The 19,772-nt window shown below is 39.4% G+C and overlaps 2 protein-coding genes across 2 annotated transcripts; both read left to right on the top strand.

Annotated features, from left to right (window-relative positions):
• The first annotated feature begins 2,177 nt into the window (after positions 1 to 2,177).
• On the top strand, positions 2,178 to 10,074 carry LOC138611957 (uncharacterized). Its single transcript, XM_069685238.1, has 7 exons — positions 2,178 to 2,235; positions 6,055 to 6,369; positions 6,467 to 6,745; positions 8,544 to 8,645; positions 9,003 to 9,089; positions 9,199 to 9,227; positions 9,702 to 10,074. Exons 1-7 carry the CDS (start codon positions 2,178 to 2,180, stop codon positions 9,768 to 9,770), a joined length of 939 nt encoding a protein of 312 aa, XP_069541339.1. The 3' UTR covers positions 9,771 to 10,074.
• Positions 10,075 to 13,124: 3,050 nt separating this feature from the next.
• Positions 13,125 to 17,965, top strand: LOC138610663 (T-cell immunoglobulin and mucin domain-containing protein 2-like). Its single transcript, XM_069683464.1, has 6 exons — positions 13,125 to 13,207; positions 13,448 to 13,783; positions 13,940 to 14,155; positions 15,822 to 15,923; positions 16,014 to 16,042; positions 16,714 to 17,965. The coding sequence occupies exons 1-6, from the start codon at positions 13,147 to 13,149 to the stop codon at positions 16,786 to 16,788; spliced, it is 819 nt and encodes a 272-aa protein (XP_069539565.1). The 5' UTR covers positions 13,125 to 13,146; the 3' UTR covers positions 16,789 to 17,965.
• Positions 17,966 to 19,772: the final 1,807 nt, after the last annotated feature.

Raw genomic sequence — 19,772 nt, 5'->3', positions numbered from 1 at the left:
AGCAAGAATGCTTCTGAATTAGTGCTTCAGCAACATCAGACAACTGGGCACTTGTTGGGTAGGCAACATACTGAAATATGCTTTCAGCTAGTTTCTCAAGGATGTCTGGAAGGATTGTGGTAAAGTTGAGTTGAGTCCCATCCTTCATGAAAGCTTCATTACCGGAGGCAAGCACAAGCTCTGTGTCATAGGCAAAGCGAGGTACTGGAAATTCAGATGGCCAACGCTGTGAGCGCTGAGTCCCATGTTCAGGTGATGAAAGAATTAGTGTATCCTGCGATTCTGAAGAGCAACTGCTGTTAGAAGGATGGTTGCATGTCTCTGAAGTACTGACCGAGGCTGCAGAGCTATGGCTGGGGGTCTCTGATGCACCTTCAATGGAACTGTCCACATCATTGAAGGCCAGAGTAATTGTGGGAGGTTCAGAAATGTTAACCACCTTAATTGTGTCCTTGTCACTGATGTCACTTGTTGATGTGAGAGTAAAATATTCCTCACCAAAATCAGCATCCTTAAAATGCAAAGTAAAGTTCCCATCAAGACCAAATGACTCTCTCACAATAGATTCAAGTTCACCTACAGTCCCCGGGATTCCATGAGGTAAATCCAGTTTGCGGATGTCATGGTCCTGAAGAATAATCCGAAGTTTGGCCTGATGAGACATTGGAACATCTGTAAGAGAAACCACATCAAATCAGTTTGAGCTATAGCATAAATCCAGTCACAATCCCCAAACATTCAGTATCAGCTGAGAATATTAATACAATTTTGCCAAGATATAAACCTGGAAGGTAGACTTTTCATCACCTTCAAAAATTAACTGGCTACAGAAAGGTACTATGCTGCTGATTACGTCAGCAAAACTAAGTGCTCATTTGTATATAAGCTTATATTTTGACTAAATGTTTGAGACATTATTTCTTTGGCAAATGACCGGAGTAAGGGCAGCAGTTTCTGAAAAAAGTAAAATACAAAGATTAGAAAATTCCTGTAACTTGAAAGAATAGAAAGTTTCCAAAAAAGCCAAAAGTATGGAATTTCACCATCTCTGAGTTACAGGGAGCTCATGTTTACAACTTTTACTCATACCATTTTTTTTGCATATGCATATTCGTGGAGTCATTTAGTGCATAATTTGTCTTGCAAAGAAAATCAGCATGGTCTGGGTTTGAAAAGGATTCCAGACCTCTGTTAAAACAAGACACTAGACTGGTAAAACATGCTTTCCTACTGGAAGCAATTGCACATCACTTGTACATTGATTCTTTACTGTTTGAGAGGCCCCAGGTAGAAATGATTATTTATGCTAAAGTGTCAGGCAAGCACATCAATGTAGGAAAGTTTCTTAGTTTTCTTCACGGAACCATAAGAACATATTTGAAGAGAATGATGCTGTTTTTGAATTTTCTCTTAATGAAGTCTTTTGGGAAAAGTTAAATAAGAAGGTGTAAGGACCATTTTATCATCTATGGTGCATAAATGTAGCGCTTCTGGGTCACCAGACGCTTCCCGGCAACAATGTATGCTGCCATTGGGAAGATGTCAGACAACTCACTTGGCTCAATCACTTTAACACTTCTTGTGTTTTCAAGTTCATAGCTTCTAAGATGTTCAGTATACCATGCATTTAAACATTTCACAATAAAGCCAACCTTTCCACTTACAACAACTATCTGAATCAACTCCACAAAATCTGGCAGACCACCTGTTGAACCATGTGCCAAGATCATTCCAGAGGAGTAGGTGGTGCCACTGTAACATACTGTGTTTGCCATTTGGACAAACAACTCACCGGGGAATTTTGTTTCCACTGCTTTCTTAATGTCTTCCCTCAACACAGTCAAATCCACAGTTGACATTTTTGTTACCTGTAGAGATGGTTTAGCAATTGCACTGCCATGTAAATGGTATGCAACCATTAACTGATGCTTCACTGCAAGAGACAACAGAATGTTTCGGAAGCTGTGGGTATGCCTGACCACACGCTTAAAAAAGCTGTGTTTAGCTTCGAAGCGCATTGTCCAGAGAGACACAAGAGGACCAAAAGCTTTTATCAGCTGTGGGTAGTGCTCTAGAAAGTGGTGCTTGGGAATAAGTCTTTCCTGAGGGAAAGCGTCCAGGAATCTATGCCGATGCTCAGAGATTTTGCTCTCAAGAAAACAAATAGTTAAGTCAGTATGAACAGGAGAAAGGATAAGTTCAACTATGTCCTTGAGGTTCAGAAGGACCAGCCATGTTGGTTCACTCTCTGGAATTCTGTCACCAATTATCAGGGGAAGGAGGCAAAGCAAAGCCCAATTTTCATGGGCATTCTCACCAACAGTTTTTCTTTTAGCAAAAGTCAATGGAACTGGTTGTGGTGCATCTGTTTTAACTGCCCATTTGTATGGGAACTCCTTGATTAATTTATTTAGTTCATCAAGGGTGAAATATTTCCCATTGATAAGGGCTTTTAGGCACAGTGCTAACTCTAAAGGTACGATACCTTCAAAGAGATCATGTAACAAATCAGGTGGGTAGCCAGATAAAACATCAAAATGTTTCAGTTTGTCAGTCAGTGGGCACTCTCTTTTGACTCCATAACAATGTGATTCACGTTTATTTCCTTTTGCTGTCTGAACGTGCATCTTGTGTTCATGTATAGTCCTAGGCTGAAATGCTCCAGTTCTGACTTCACTTACTTGGAACTGGGATCTTTCTCCAAGACAGAACCTGCAGACGTGTGTACTTGAGAAGCTCTCCACAAAGCCTCCAATAGAGTGGGCACCGAGGTTGTCTGCAACAACACAATACACAGTACCTTTGACTTTTTTGCCTAATGAAGGAATGTAAATTCCTTCTTCCTCAAGGCTGGCTAGATCTTTTAGTAGTGGCTCCAGTACAGCACTATAGCCATATGTTTTCATATCATCAGCCTTGCAGAGAATGGCAAGATAGATTGATGTCAGTGAGGATCTGAGCAATGTTGGCACATTAGCTAAAACCCAGTATACAGCAGTTATTTTGTGCTTTTTTCTTGATGTGCCAAGTGGATTGCACACTTCAAAATCATCCACATACAAAATGAGAGAAATGGCTGGATTATTTTCTGATAGCAATGTATTTATTTTTAAATTCGTGCTATCATGAAATGACTTATATTGAGTTTCCGAGCCACTTTCTCCTTCACAACTGTGTGTGAGCAAATCTTGGATCTCTTTTTTCTTCAAAACCTCATGCAAGGACTTCAAGATAGGCACATATTGGAATCTTCTCTGTTCCTTGGCACTGAGCAAATACTCTATGGGTTCCACCATGGAAAAATGCTCCTTGAAATGCTCCCTTCTTTTGTAGGAGGTGGAAAGAGGTCCATTACTCCCTAGAGCTAACGTAATTGGATTGCTCTCACATAGGTCTGTCACGATCTCGGACATTATCAAATCATCAACCTCACATTTATGCTTCTTTAAGCATGACTGTAAAATCTCTTTGTAAATAGGACCTGAAGTTGATGAGGAAATAAAGTGTATCTCTTCAACTAACTCATCAATACACTTTTGAGGTACATTGAATACACTTTCCAATTTCAGCAGCAGGTGGGCTACATTTTTCTCAATCAAGTTAGGCAACTCTCTCAATTCATCATCTTCAGGATCTTCACTCACTGCACCCTCAGTATCATCCTCATCAACAGGAGCATCCCCAACATTTAAAGGATTAACATACCTCTGAAGAAGCTCTGGCTTGAAGTCATCCAGCGAATGAGGAGTGTGTTTCCGGCTCCTATGAGAGGCAAATGTTCCATGAATGTTTGTTTTAAAAGAACAGTTTTCGAAAACACAGGACACTGTCTCCTGCTTCTTCAAATGACGGCCAATGTGCTCAAAGTATTCTCTTTCTGTCGATATCGTGCTTAAAGAGCAAGATGGACATTTAAAAGACAGGACTTCTCTCTGTGTCACTGTCTGACGTGTTGAATGGCTTCTTGACAAATGTGTTCGCAGGCTGCCCCATGTTTTAAATGAGCAATAACACTCCCAATAAAGACACGGTAGAAATTCTCCAAAACGGCCATGTCTAAGTTTGTAATGCTTAAGGAGATCAGTCTTTCTTGGTGTTTCAAATTTGCAAATTTTACAGATCCAATTCATTTCGGAAAAACAAAAAATAAAACAAAAAAACCCCACAGTAATTTACTTAAACTAAAGTTTTCAGAGCTGTAGTGCTTACAGCTTGTGCAGCTTCAATCACTTAACTTCTTTCAATGACTTGATGCTGCCTTTTTGATAAAAGTGAAAAAATCTACTTGCAAAGAACTGTACAGAAATTGGCTCTTGTCTTACTCTACTTTTTCAGAATGTGAACAATAATAACAAACTGCACTGCAAGAAAAAAATTCAAACCTTTTTAACTGGTTTTATAATGATCTGGTCATGAATCTTTCTGACTTAATGTAAACTATATTTATATTGTATTAATAGAATTGTCTTACGACGTTGCTCAATAATGAATTTTTCCAAACAAATGTATTTAAAAAGAAATTTGAGAAATGACAACAATGTCAAGTTAAGGAGAAAAAATTACAATGTTGACTACAAACCCAGTTTTACTGAATAACTAGCACGAACAAACGATAGCTTACGTTAACGAAAACTGCTAGCTGCCAACCTCTCAAACTTTATGCAGCAGGGGCCTAAATAAAAAAAAACTTCTCATTAATGTTGTAACGTTAATGCCAAAGGAAATAAAAATAACGTACCCTCACTGGCAATATTAGCGGGCCTATATTTTTATGTGTTAATGTTAAGTAAAGTGATTAAAATAACAAGCTTAGGCCTCTTCCTCTCAGCAACGTTGTGTCAGCTCTCCAGCCCACGTTTTTACATTGGGCTTGGACACGGAATATTAATAAACCTTTGGTTAATAACACTGAACTAAATAAAAATAACCTAACTATAAAGCTCAGACATGAACCCACATCATCCTAGTGTTTAAATTGGGACAAAATGACACACATAATCTCTTAGCTGTGCAGGGGAATGTAATGAAAGAACTAACGTTAATGCTACACGATGTTAATTGCCAGTTAACATCATTCTCCAAAACAAAACAAAACAGAAAGACTCAGCTAACTAGCAAGAACAAATGTTAGCTTAAAGTCTACCACGTTACTATAGCTTAATTAACAGTTAACTGAAAACCTGATTTTAGTATTGTGTAGAAAACAATTCCTTGCACTGTGTGTTGAAACAGTCATTAAGTGTTGCAAATTAAACAAAGCAAAAAGTACTCACCCAGTAACGTTAAGGATTGAAATGATGCATCCTCCGTTTCTCTCCCTCCACTTTCTTGCAGCAGGCGTGGCCTTTGGGCAAAACAAGTGCGGGCAAATCCAGTCTTACTCAACTTTTAAAGGATGCTTAATAGATTTTCAAGTTGCACTAACTTAATATTGTCTCTTGCTGAGTGGACACAGAAATGTCCATTCGAAATCAATATGTTACTGAGTTAAGACAGATTTCTATATTCTCAGTTTGACAAACTTCTTAAAAGAAGTTATTAACTGATTAAAACATGTATATGTAACAAACTTACCTTTTTTATGTAGAAAAGGCTCTTGATTTCAAGCTTTACAAACTAACCCCATGAATCATTTTTCTCAGTGCATCTTTAAAGCTAAAACTGGGTTACTTACATCCTCTTTTAGAGAGTCTGAGTGAACGTGGATCTGAAATCAAAGTTTATCTTACTGCAATCCATCATATTCGATTGTGTATCAATTAATGTATGAAGTAGTGAATTCATATTTGTAAGTTGAATATAAAATACACATACATAAAGTTACTTTTCTAAATTATGAGCAATATGAGTTAATGACACATTAAAATCAAGGATTAATTATAAGGTTATAATTTGTAATTAGTCCTTGATTTTAATGTATCATTCATTCGACAAGTTTATAATTTGTACCCTTATTTTGAAGAGTTAAGAGAGAGTTAAGTTATAATTGTCACACTAACTACAAACATGAAACATCTTCTGATTTTGGATAATTTTTCGTTGTTTTCTCCGCAGCTTCAGCTGAAACACAATATCTCTTCTATGCTGTCAGAGATGGAGATGATGTCACTTTGCCTTGTAACAATGTGATCGGCGGTCGGCAGAACTGTGACAGTATCTCATGGATCTTTAGTGACCTGAGAAACACAGCAACAGTAGTGCTGGTTCAACAAGGACAGATTGGTGAAAACGCTGGAGCTAAATCAGACAGACTGACTGTTACATCAGACTGTTCTCTGGTGATGAAGAAGGTCAAAGAGGAGGATGCTGACTATTTCACCTGCAGAAAACAAAACAAAGACACTCAGATTTATCTCTCTGTTATTACCAGTGAGTATATAGATCATCTCCAACTGTCTTTTAACCCTACACTAAAACAAAAGTGAATTTATCTGTTGTTCTCTCACTGTATCTTCTTTTCGATCAGTTGTTGAACAGAAGAAAAGTGATGGTGTGACACTCAGCTGCGCTGTGAGGACACCTGGACATTGTAGATACACAGTGAAGTGGCTGTTTGAGGGTGAAGATGGGGATGAATATGACCAAAATGTAAAAACATCACAGTCGGACTCTCACTGCGACACCACTGTGTCTTTCCTGAATCCTGATATCAGTCATGCATCAAGCCATAATGTTTTGAAGTGTGAAGTGACGGACGGTTTTACTGGAGACATGAAGCATTTGTCCTTCAGCCCTCAATCTGGAAGTGAGTAGATGATGAGCTTTATGCACTGAATTTTAGAAAACACATTCAAATAGACAAAACAAAAGGGAATGGGAAAAGTTATAAGCAATAATTGTTTTATGTGCATGTGTTTTAGAACAAATAAGATTGTATGAATCATAAATATGAATTGAAGCCTGAATATTTTGACCGTCCACATGTTTGTTTTCTGCAGCCAGAAGTGACCATATATGGACAAGTGGGCGGAGCTAGAGCGGAGGATGGCTTAGTTATTTAAACCATACAGTGGCTAATTCATTAGCTGTTGAATTAGCTAGCTATTAAATTATAGGGGCCGGGTCATTTGAGTGACAGGTGGGAGCTGCTGGCTGACACACAGTCAGTGAACTTTACTTTGTTGTGTTTGTGTTGTTGGAGTCTTTTGGGGATTTTGCATGAAAAGGACATAATCTGTCTCTCTGTGTGATTTATGGAGCCACCTGGTGGCCATGCAAGCATTCTGTGCTCCAGCTTTTCAGTGAGTTAAATTCTAGTATCATTATATTCATATATTTGCACTAAGTAGCAGGTAAAAATCTCCTCTGTGGGAAACATAAAGTAAAACTCGCATTCAACAGCTAATGAATCAGCCACTGCTGTACAGGCTACTGTTTAGCTTTGTAAACTTGGGCTGTGTTCGAAATGCAGTACTATATACTACAGGCTACAGACTACATACTACAGACTATATACTACATACTATATACTACATACTACATACTAAAGACTATATACTACATTCTACATACTACATACTGAAGACTATATACTACATACTATATACTACATACTACATACTACATACTAAAGACTATATACTACATTCTACATACTACATACTAAAGACTATATACTACATACTATATACTACATACTACAGACTACATACTACAGACTATATACTACATACTATATACTACATACTACATACTAAAGACTATATACTACATTCTACATACTACATACTAAAGACTATATACTACATACTATATACTACATACTACATACTACAGACTACAGACTATATACTACATACTATTTACTACATACTACATACTATATACTACATACTACAGACTATATACTACATACTATATACTATATACTACAGACTACATACTATATACTCCATACTACATGCTACATACTACAGACTACAGACTATATACTACATACTATATACTACAGACTACAGACTACATACTACATACTACAGACTACATAGTACTACTAGTACTAGTATAGTAAGGCATTTCAAACACAGCAGTTGTGTTTGCCAACCCCTCGCTCCACCCTCTCATCCAAATATGGTCACTTCTGGCTCCAGAAAACCAACATGAAATCCTGAACTCGAGGTTTTATTTACACAGTCTAGAAACCAATCGGTGACATCATGGTGGCTACGTCCTTTTTTTTATACAGTCTATGGGCCTCTCATTACTTCAGCCTGCCTTCCTCTAACAAGCCAGGGATGGTGAGTGCAGACACAGATTTCTGCGAATCAGAGTTAACATATTAATAATATATTACTTTATTTATACTCACCGAAGACCTGGAGCACACTGGACAGCCAGCAGTGACTTCCTGTCACTTCACACTAAACTTTGCTAACCTTTAAGCTTGAATTTGTTTTAATTGTTCCTGTTTTTAAGTCCCTGGAAAATGTACATAAATAATCACCTCAAATATTTGTCCTTTTTATGGATTTGGAGTATGAATATAAGATCACAACACAAGTTAAGAACAGAACTTTTTGTTGGGTTGTGGTCGTCTGTTTCAGATGAAGACACAACAACAACAACAACAATGAATCCCCCAGCAGCAACAGCAACACCAGCAACAACTGAACAAACAAGCACAACTGAGAGCAGCCGAACAGCAGGTGATGACAGCGTCTGAATTACAATATTTCTTTTTCTACAGACTAAACAGGGAACTGAACTAACAACAAAGCAGCTCTTTTAACTGTTCACAGAAAATCACTAAATAAAATGTTGTTGCCTTTACTTCCTTTTGCTTTGTTGACTGTGACGAGGCTGAAAGCTCTGCTAAGAACCAGGAAGTGGACCTGTAGTCCTTCAGTATCTTACTGTAAAGGTTTCTGTATCTCTGACGTAAGATTAAAGTGATGCACGCTTTACTCGTAGTTCACTTCAAATGAAACATGTTTTTCTCCTCTTTTTCAGTAAGAACAGAAACTACAGCTGAAATATTTGATATGTTTTCATTGTGTTTGCAGCCTGGTGGAGGTTCATCGCTGTGTCTGTGGGTTTATCAGCGCTCATAATAACTGTTGTGACAGTGAACATATGGACACAAACTAAAGGTGAGAACATTCACAGGTGAAACTTAAACTTAAACGTTAAACTAAAGTTTTTCTCAGCCTGTTGTTTCTCTGCAGGAGCTCAAATCGACTCTTTCTCTCGTCTTTTCAGGGAGAAAAACACGGAGGGATGAAAACATGGTGAGTGTTTAAAACAAAGTAATGACATGCTTGTACGATTTTACTCAGCAAACCAGTGTGTGTGACATTGAGCTGTAGTCGCAGCACAGCTGGTTTTAGGAGGCTGATGGATAAAGCTTTACAGCAGTCTGACCTTTGTGTCACACATGCACGGATATATTTTTAAGACTCTGCAGAAAAATAAGTCTGAGAGATGAAATGTACAAGTTTGAGGTTGTTTTGGACAGAAGAGAGCGCAGAATAAATATAATGTGATGTAATATGTAAACAAGTCAAAGTATTTCTCACATCCTCGTGCTAACATTTGGAGAGTTGACGTCTGAGCCCAAATGAAACCCCAAAGAGTTTAATTTGGATCACAATTCTTTATTTCTTTTACTTTGCTCAACAGGTAATCTTATGTCTATTTGTATCTACTGTCAGCTGTGTGTGTGTGTGTTTCAGAGTTTGCTTTGATTGTGTTGTGTTTCACAGGTGGGTGATGATCATGATGGTGATGATACAGTGAACTATGAAAACATCAGACCCTCTGCAGAGAACTGACCAACGCGTCTGCCTCGGTCAGCCTCCACCCATCAACAACAGAGCTCATAATGTTTAACATCAGCAGGTTAAGACTTTAAACTCATATTATTTCAGCCTGATGTATTTTCCTTCATCATTTGTAAAAACTTTTCTGCAGTCAGTTCAGAAAACAGCAGCTTGATTTAAAACCTCAATTTACAGGAAAAAGCTTTTAACTCTGATTTCACTTCCTGAAATTTGCTTCCAAAATCGTTTCGTCCCGACTTTAAGAAGAACTTGTCGATGTTGAAGGTGAAGCAGCTCGATGGTAGTTTCATGTCTCTGTTTCAGAAATATATATTACATATATACACAATATATGTGATAATTCAATAATCTGTAAATAAAGAACTTTTTATTATCCTACACTGTTTTATTATTACTCCATGTACTATCATTATAATGGAAGGTGGATATTCTTGATGGATTACTGAACACAGGGGCCCAAAGGGTCAAAGGCCTCTGATTGAAATGACTCCATCTAGAAATTACAAAGACACAAAACTGCTATAAAAATTGTGTCTTTCAGTTTGTGTGTTTGGCTTTTATCTCAGGAGCTGGGAGGTCTTTTACATGTCTCTGTCCAGGAGTCACATCTCATACTATGAATGTCTTTCCTGCACAAGAACTAAATCCTCCCTCCTCTGGGGTCCGTTTCACAAAGAAGGTTCAACAAACTCTGAGTCTAACCCTGAACTCTGAGTTGATCTACTCTGAGATAGGAAACTCTGAGTTTTCGGTTCCAGAACAGCTGATCAGAGTTAGTTCAATCAACTCTGAGTAGGTTCAGCCGAGGTTAAGTGCGTGCACGCTGACTGTAAAAAGTCAGCATTAATGGAACCCCGACACCACGATTCACCATGGCAACGGTACACAAAAAGAGGTCCTCCTACGTCACACCAGTGGAGCTCAAAATCCTCACGCGGACGTTCAGCGAATACGAGCATGTTTTTAGAAAAATAAAATAACACGGCTGCAGCTGCAAAAGAGAGAGAAGCGGCGTGGGAAGAAACTGCTGCTCGAGTTAATGCGCTAGTTTAAACTGCTCTATTTATTTAATACTTAATCTCGACCGGAAGCTAAAATTTATATTAATTTAGGAGCAATGCAGCGGGAGAAAAAAACGTACATGGAAGCACTTCAATCATATTTTAAATATTAAACTAAAGAAATATCATTCATTCTGTTTTAATGTGCATTAGCTTTATCCCTAACATGATGCTGACTTCACATACATTATAATTCATGTTTATTAAATGAATGTGTTAGTTTAAAAAAAAAAAATCCAAAAAATCTACAAATGATGACTTTGACACAGATTTGTCTCTTGATTTTTTTAATCATAATTATAAAAGACTTTTGCAAAGCGGTCAAAGCAGCACAGAGACGCAACGTTTATTCTTTTAATTCGGTAACCGCTCAAACACACACGTGAGACGGGCTGAATGAATGAGGAAGTCGAATGAGAGTTTTATATTCTAGAGGGAGGAGACAGAGCGAAACTCTGAGATTCCTGAAGAAAACCTGCTCGCGACCAGGTTAGGTTCATAGAGTCTGTTACTACGGTAACTGACCGAGTGCTTAAGTTACCTCCCTTTGTGAAACGGAAAACTCAGAGTTTCCCTCATTTCAGGGTTAACAGACTCAGAGTTTTCAATAAACCTGCTTTGTGAAACGGACCCCTGGTCCACAGCCAGTAGTAAACCTTCACTCTGTTGTGTTTAACAGCGAATGTGTTAAAATACAGACAGAAATGCACCTTAAATGACCTCAAATGCACAGATATATTATAACTGAGGCTGCTTTTTCAAGTTCTGGATGCACATGACCACCTACTCTCAGTAAAATGAATGTGACGCATCTTAAAAGGCCGACTGTACTTCTCTGCAGTCAGAGGGTTAAAGGGGTTTCATCAGAGCTCTGCTGATGTACCCACATTCTCACAGAAATACTTCCCCTTCAGTTCTCTGCAACAACCAACAGACCTCTGACCACTAAAGTACCATCTTGTCTCTGTTCTTTCACAGAATGGACATCCAGAGTTACATTCTGGAGGACGAGGAGTTTTTCTTTCAGTCTTTTTTATGTGTGCTGCAAACATCATCGTGAAACTGTTAAACACTCATTAACACTATAAAGAAACAAGTTGCATGACGGCCAACTTCACTGGCTCCCGGTACAATAACGCATCCAATACAAAAACCTCCTCACATACAAAGCTCTCCACCATCTAGCCCCTTCGTACCTCGGCGACCTCCTCCAAGATCACAGCCTCTCCCGCACCCTCCGCTCAGCCTCTGCTGGACTGTTAACCATCCCCACATCACGCTTCAGCACCATGGGTGCCCGAGCCTTCAGCTGCTCGGCACCCAGACTATGGAACTCCCTCCCCCCACACATAAGACAGTCAGACTCCATCACAACATTCAAATCCAAACTCAAAACCCACCTGTTCAAACGGTGACACTGTGCACTACACTTGTTTTAGGTTGTTGTCTGGTTTTAATAATGTTTGACGTTTTATTGTATGCTTTTATTTCCTGTAAGGTGAACTTGGGTGACCTGAAAGGCGCCATCAAATAAAATGTATTATTATAATTATTATTAAATACATGTGACGCATGTTAAAAGGCCGACTGTACTTCTCTGCAGTCAGAGGGTTAAAGGGTTTCATCAGAGCTCTGCTGATGTACCCACATTCTCACAGAAATACTTCCCCTTCAGTTCTCTGCAACAACCAACAGACCTCAGACACTATAAAGAAACAAGTTGCATGACTGCAAACATTCATCAAAACTGACAATCTTCACACATGTGGTCTTCTTCTTCTTCTTTGGTTGTGAAATACTTGGTTGTCACAATGCACCGTGGGACTGGACACAGTGTGAACCTCAGACTCATTTTGAACATTAATATATAAAGTTTTCTTGTCCCTGCTTCAGATTGTCTCAGAAACATGAACACAAAATATGTGTTTGCTCTGTAATCAGTGACTTTGTCTTCTTTAAACGCTGATTACAGTTTCACACGATCGTCGTCAATCTGCTGCGAACTCTGACGTCTTTACTGATCAATGCTTCTCATTGTTCTGTTCAACAGCTCAGAGTAACTGTCAGACACTGTGGATGAAAAAACAATTACATTAATAAAATGAAGAAGAAGAATTGTAACAGAGTTTTGGGCCGTTTGGACATCTATGATTCAGAGATAAGCAAACATAAAAACAGACTAAAAGTCACTCTGAGGAAGTGACATCAGACTAACCACAGGAAGTGGATGCAGCCTCTCTCTAAAAGAGGAGTGCTGTATGAACTCAGACAGTTGCAGCGTGAGAACAGAAGAAGAAAGAACCACGATGTCTGAGTTCAAATGGATTCAAACTTCTTTATTTCTTTTCGCGCTGCTTCAGTTTCCAGGTAAGAACAGATTTATCTTCTTAATTAATGAAACACACAATGCAAATAATGACTTTATTCATATTGGAGGTGTTTTATGATCTACATTTTTATTCAACTGAAACAAACAAAACTGTTTTCAAAATAGTAATTTGAGTCTCTTGGAAACTAAAGTGTGAGAAATGATTGTCACATTACAAACATAACAGACATTTGATCATTTCAGTTTGATTATTTTAATTTTCTCTCTTTTCTCAACAGCAGCAGCTGAAACAGAAATTATCCCCCCCACTGTCAGAGTTGGAGGTGAAGTCACTTTGTCTTGTGAAAATGTGATAAAAGATCAAGATAACTGTAGAAGGACAACTTGGCTCTTCAGTGATCCAGGAGGAAATGCAGCAGAAACATTGTTTGAACATGGAAAGATTCACAGAGACAGTGAAGCTAAAAAAGACAGACTGAGTGTTACAGCAGACTGTTCTCTGGTCATAAAGAAGGTCACAGAGGAGGATGCTGGTTCTTACACCTGCAGACACTTCAGCGAATCAGGAGGACAAATAGGAGACGACACTCGTGTTTATCTGTCTGTTACAAGGCGTGAGTATTTACATCTTAATGTTTCAGCTCAGACTGACTTGTTTGAACAATTAACTGAAATTTTATTGTGAAACTATTTCTTCATTTATTGATTTGAAGTCACATCACAACACAAGTTTTGTACCGAACTGTTTACGTTGTGTCCACCTGCTTTAGGTGAAGACACAAGACCAACAACAAAACCACCAACAACAACAACAACAAGGCCAACAACAACAACAACAACAAGGCCAACAACAAGATCAACAACAAGACCGATAACAACAACAACAAGACCAACAACAAAACCAACAACAACAACAACAACAACAACAAGACCAACAAGCCTAACAAACGAAAGCAGCTTCAAAGCATCAACAAAGCATCATGTCGGTGAGTCAACATCTTTATAAACCTGTTTCTATAAATTGTCACCGAGCAAACACATGCAGGCAAAATAAGTTCTTACAGCATTCTGCTTCATGTTGTTTAGTTAATGAATGGTGACTGCTTTAAAATGCTCCACACGGCTGCCTTTGAAAATTCTGTATTCTGAAATAATAAAAAATATGTTTTAAGGTTTAACTTCAGTTTTAACACTGTGGTGGTCAGGCAAACGGGTGGCACGTTGCTATCTAGAGGACGCAGAAAGCGACTGCGCCTTAGAGCAACATAAACCTGGTCTAAAGTCTATGGTGCAATCTGTGTTTGCTATTTAGAGGGTGCATCATGGACATACATCAGAGAGTTCACAACACGAGTCTGCTTCTCACTCACACGGGGACGCACAGCAGCGCTTCTACTCATAAGGAAAAAGCAGTGTGTTTGCAGATACAGTAAAAAAACGTTGTTCAAGGGACAGACGGCAAGCTTCTGTTTCCCTCGTCTCCTTAAATCATGATACTGCTTTCTAGTTGTTACCGATCTGCTGAGAAGTGCAGGAAGACATCGACAAGCTCACCGCTTTCTCCATACACACCTGCCTCACCTCAGGGAGATTCCTGCTCGAGCCACGCACGGGCCAAAAACTCCTGCGACCGACACAAAGCTCTCCATAAGGCACGCTCATTCTGCTGCACGCTCACTCTAATACACACAGATACAGGCACACTCACACACACGCAACTAAGAGGTAAATTTATTACCACACTCAAACATAACTACCTGTGGCACCAACAATCATGCCCACAGATATTTATACACTGTTCAGAGTCAGTTACCCAGTGACGCACGCAGGAGACAATACAGCCATGTGATCCAGCAGCAACAATAAGTAAATAAACATGTAAAGCCGACCTTTCTTTGCTGCTATGCTGTGCCTCGTGCGTAAATGTACACAGTGTGCCTCTTTTCATTTTCGTTTGTCGGGCAGTGGGATCGCTTCAGTGGCTTTAACATCAATCCCTGCTTTGACATGTATCGTACAGTAACCTCTGTTTTTCTGCGTGTTCAAGGACACTGGAAAAAAATAACTGCCATGTAAATAGCAACACACCTGCGTGCAGGCGCACCTGGCTCTTAAAGGGAATGACAGCTGACACTCTGATTGGTTTGATTCATGTTATGCCGAAAACACACCTATGAATAATACAAGGACTTAAGCCAACCTCTTTGTGCCTCTTGGTTTGCACAATGATTGTGCGCCGTGTAACTGGCATAAGTGCGTCAGACGCCCTCAATCACTTAGCGCCATGCGCTTTAGACTGTGCACCTTCTGACGTCTAAATAAGGCCCTCTGATTCTCAGAGCAGACTCAAAAGGGGACATGCTCCCCTGTGCTGCAGAGAAAGTTACATCTCTGTGCGCTGGTTCTTTTCAGCCGTATTCAAAACAGCCATTATACATTCAAGTGAAAATTCACCTCTTTCTATGCACGAGAGGATCACCAGAGTCAACAGGATTCATCCTCACAGGATCATCATTGACTGTGCACCACTTTAATCCATCCAACATGTTGAGATGTTTCAGTCTTGATAAAAGAGGTCGACAATGATTGACATATTTTTGTGCTCCTAATTTCTTGCTGTTGACTTTCCTCTTCATCATTTCTGTTCAACAGTTTGTAGAGATCGTTCTGTTCTGGACATCATCATGTTGGTTCTGCGTGTGGCTGAACTCCTCCTCATTACTGTGGTGACTGTTCGTCTCTTCAGAGCTCGAGGTGAGAAAGTTCAGACCAACATTTGTTTCCACTGATCACCACCACCTGTACGTTTAGAGCTGAAATGTTTCTCTGTGCTTTATTTTCCAGGGAACCAGAGAGCACGTGACGACGACACTGTGAGTTAGAAATAAAACCTGATGTGAACTGGGGAGGGTGATGTGGCAGTGGCCGTATTTACATGGTGGCCATTGTCTTCTAACATCTTTGTCAGGGCGGGAAGCTTGAAAGCTCTTATAACGTTGTGTTCCAGGTTTCCAAAAGTAATAAATGTATGAAACGGATTGATTACTTGTTGATTGATCAACAACTGAATAGGCATTAGTTTGTGAAACCCCAGAGGGACATTGGGCCATAATTTAACCTAGAAGAACAGATTTGATAACTTATCTTTTAACAGTTGGCTACGACACAACAGCTAACACTAGCATTCAACCAATTCCGAGCTAACACTGCCTTTAGCTAGTTTACATTACTACTAGCATGCTAACATCACTGATAGTCAAAATTGTAAACCTTTCTTGAGGTGTTGTGTAACACTTCCTAACACTGATGTTAGCTAGGAAGTGGTTGAATGCTAACGTTAGCTGTTTTCTACGAGGAGCTGACGAGTTATCAAATGTTGAAATATGGCGCCATGTCCCTCTGGTTTTCACTAAGCCTCTCCATTGTGTCTTTAGTTACTGTCATCTTTACACGGTGGAATAACAGTGATTCATTATTCCTTTTTAAATATTCAGTTTATTAAATTCAACATTTGTTACTTCTATTTTAACTGTTTTGTCCACAGGTGCATCATGATGGAGATGACGGAGTCAACTATGAAAATGTTGGCGAACCTTCTGCTTCAGTCAGACTTCACTGATCAACAACCTCCATGCTAACATCAACTCTCCAGACAGGCCACTGCTTTAAACATTTACAGCATTACTGCACATAAAAAAACATAAATACTGATTTCATTTTGAGGTTTTAAAGGAGAGGATTCTGAAATGTAAAGTTGAAATTGTACTCAAAGTCTTACCTGCAGCCAGATGTTACAGCCTTGATTTCAGTTTAATGAGCTTGTTGTACGATTAAGATTGTTTTGTCTTTCACTTTTAACTTGCGATTAACTTGGGCTGGGTTGCACCAACAAGGTTTAATTTTTAACCTGATTAAATCATGGTTTAATTCTAAATTATGTTGCACCAAACTTTAAAACTAAGGCAACCACCGAATCATTCGCTGTTATTAACCTAACAGTTATTTTTGAAACCAACAGAAGGCCCGCCAATTGGTCAATGAGAAAAAACCGCAATGACGTCGGGAGCTTTTCTGCTCTGTGTTGAATTTTTTCAACTTGAGGCGCTCGTAGCGTTTCTTTAAAAACTGGAGCCGCTCAGCAACGTGCGAAAAGCGTCCCTCTCATTGAAAACAACAACAAAAAAGCCGCCCAGCTGCTAAAAGCCAGCTGCTCTGTCTGATCGGGCCCTTAGGGTACAAAAGGCTCAAGGAATGGCAAGATGTATGGAGAGTGGGGTTTAACCCGTTGCTAGGCAACAACCTTGCACTGGTTGGTAGAGAATGGCAGTTAGTTTTAGCTAAATGTTAGAGGGTTAAACAGTCGATCCTTACAAGCTAAGTTTCTGTTGATTCCACAGTTTGTGTGCGTCCATAAGTGCTAATTTGTGTATTGTAAAAACTTAAGTTTCTGATGGTAATTTATACTGTAATATTATAAATTTACCAGCTGTTTATGAAGCAATTTACAAGCTAGTTATATGCAGTATTTATCCATCTCATATGTAGCCTATTGAGAAGCATTTCTTTTGTACATTATAGTCTTTAAGATCTGTTTATTTCCTGTTATTTGTAGAGAGGTGTTAGTTCATCTTGTGAGGCCTATGTTAATTGTTGAGATAGCATAGCCTAGGATGCTTACGAGGATGTCTTTTGTTTCTCCTTCACTCAGAACCACATTCGCACCTCGTAGTAAACAGAACAGTGCCTGTGCTTCTGTGTACCTGTAATTTAAGTTCACAATAAACTCTCAAAGGATATCCCTGCCTCTCGTGTTCTGACTAGACACCCCATATCGCTGCCTAGAGTTCCTAACCACAAGAGCTTCATTACACTTAGAATGAGCTCTTTTTATCTCTCTGTTTGCAGTTACCTCTTTACATTTCATCTCTTTCATTTGATATTGTTGTTAAATATATTTGATTGGACGTGTTTGTGTTTTACTTAAATGCTTTTCAGTCTTCAGAGACAGTAAAAGTCTTCTCTTCATTGTGTTAGGCCGGGAGCCAGGCCCAGCCCAATTACTTTCTGTCAGTCTACACCTTGGGCCATCACAGGACAATAATGACCACTCCCAACTCGGGGCCGTTTGGTCTCGTTTGGGGCCCAAAAAACCCTTTTTTTGAAAGATGCTTTTGGCTAATTGATGTCAATGCACATATGAAAGTACTACTGTTTCATAAATAGTCTTGCAGTCATGAGGTTTGGCAGAGAAAATACTTGGTCCTCAAAAAGACCAAGGAAGGGGCACTGTTTAGCTCAGTCAGTAGAGCAGGCGCCCCATGTACAGAGGCTGCAGTCCTCATCGCACTGATCGCAGGTTCGACTCCCAGTCTGTCGATCATTTGTGCATGTCATCCCCCACTCTCTACTCCCAACATTTCCTGTCTATCTTCAGCTGTCCTGTCAATAAAGCCAAAAAGGCCAAAAAAATAATCTTTAAAAAAAAAAAAAAAAAAAGACCAAGGAATGACTGTCCGATTAATCTCACATGTATGTAAAAAACTGCCTTAAGTTCATAAGTATGGCTAGGTTTAAAAAAATTATTTGTCCGATTCAAATTGATTCACATTTGAATGACCCAATATCAATTAATAAATCCTGAGATCGATCTTTAAAAATATGTGTATAAACGTGTATTATCACTCACGTTTCTGGGCGCTCCTGAACGCAGCATGAATCAGCACATCCCCCCCAAAACATGGCAGTGAGGGAGACATGCCCGGACTTGTTTACTGCAGCTACTACGGAGACATCAGTGATCGCAGACGGACTCTTTTTATCGTGGGTGCGTCTATGAATATGTAAGTTAGTTTTGCACCGATGTTCATGTTAGACTCTGTTAGCGTCAGCTTTGGCTGCGAGTATATTTTTAGCATATTGTGATATAATATACCTTTCCCCATAACTCTTAGTCTCATGTGGTTTTGTTCTTCGTGCTGTGAGATCTCGTGGCCAAATCTCGTGCAAGATGAAGCCCAGTTTGTTTAATCAAAACCATGAGGCAGATGTACAGACTAAAAATCTGTAACAGGAGAAAAGTTCATAAGCTCAGGCTCAGGATGAGGAGCTGTTCTAAACAGTTTGATATCGTTGTGCAGCGAGGAATGTCATGTTTTTGTTACAATGTTGGATGTCCAGACTAAACGTAGGTGAAGTTTCAAGTCTGTAGGTAAAAGTATGTTGGAGTAATCCCCAGGCTCCTTAGCTCAGTCAGCAGGCTGCTGTGAACGCCAGGTTTCACACAGTTTGTTCGACACGCTGCACTTCAGCAGGCTTCGGAGAGCTGGCCAATCAGAAGAAAGTGGGCTTGTAGGGGCGGGGTTTCTTAAAGGGACAGAGCTGACTGAGTCGTGTCAGACAGAGGCTGTATAAGGGCCTGCACAGAGCACCAGTGTGTTTAACTGAAAATTATGCTACAGGTATCAGAGTGAAAAAGGAAGCTTGAAATTTGCACAATACCCTCCTTTTAAGGTTATATACACTTTAATAAATTCTCAATGAGAAACAGCACCCCCTACCTCCCCTACCTGTACACTACAACAGAAACAAAACGTTAAAAGGCCA

The sequence above is a fragment of the Semicossyphus pulcher genome, unplaced genomic scaffold (assembly GCF_022749685.1).
Source record: "Semicossyphus pulcher isolate SPU_LCO1_2020_fin unplaced genomic scaffold, fSemPul1.0.p SCAF_11, whole genome shotgun sequence".
In the NCBI taxonomy this organism is placed as follows: domain Eukaryota; kingdom Metazoa; phylum Chordata; class Actinopteri; order Labriformes; family Labridae; genus Semicossyphus; species Semicossyphus pulcher.
Note: the sequence above shows the minus strand (reverse complement) of the source record. Positions and strands in the feature narration are given on the sequence as shown.

What these genes read in the sequence shown, in the direction of transcription:
- LOC138610663 (XM_069683464.1), top strand. Translation starts at nt 13,147, where the DNA reads ATGTCTGAGTTCAAATGGATTCAAACTTCTTTATTTCTTTTCGCGCTG. An exon ending in ATCAACAAAGCATCATGTCG is followed by an intron (nt 14,156 to 15,821) that starts GTGAGTCAACAT and finishes TCTGTTCAACAG; the next exon opens with TTTGTAGAGATCGTTCTGTT. An exon ending in TCGTCTCTTCAGAGCTCGAG is followed by an intron (nt 15,924 to 16,013) that starts GTGAGAAAGTTC and finishes TTTATTTTCCAG; the next exon opens with GGAACCAGAGAGCACGTGAC.
- LOC138611957 (XM_069685238.1), top strand. Translation starts at nt 2,178, where the DNA reads ATGAACAGGAGAAAGGATAAGTTCAACTATGTCCTTGAGGTTCAGAAG. An exon ending in TTATCTCTCTGTTATTACCA is followed by an intron (nt 6,370 to 6,466) that starts GTGAGTATATAG and finishes CTTTTCGATCAG; the next exon opens with TTGTTGAACAGAAGAAAAGT. An exon ending in TGAGAGCAGCCGAACAGCAG is followed by an intron (nt 8,646 to 9,002) that starts GTGATGACAGCG and finishes TTGTGTTTGCAG; the next exon opens with CCTGGTGGAGGTTCATCGCT.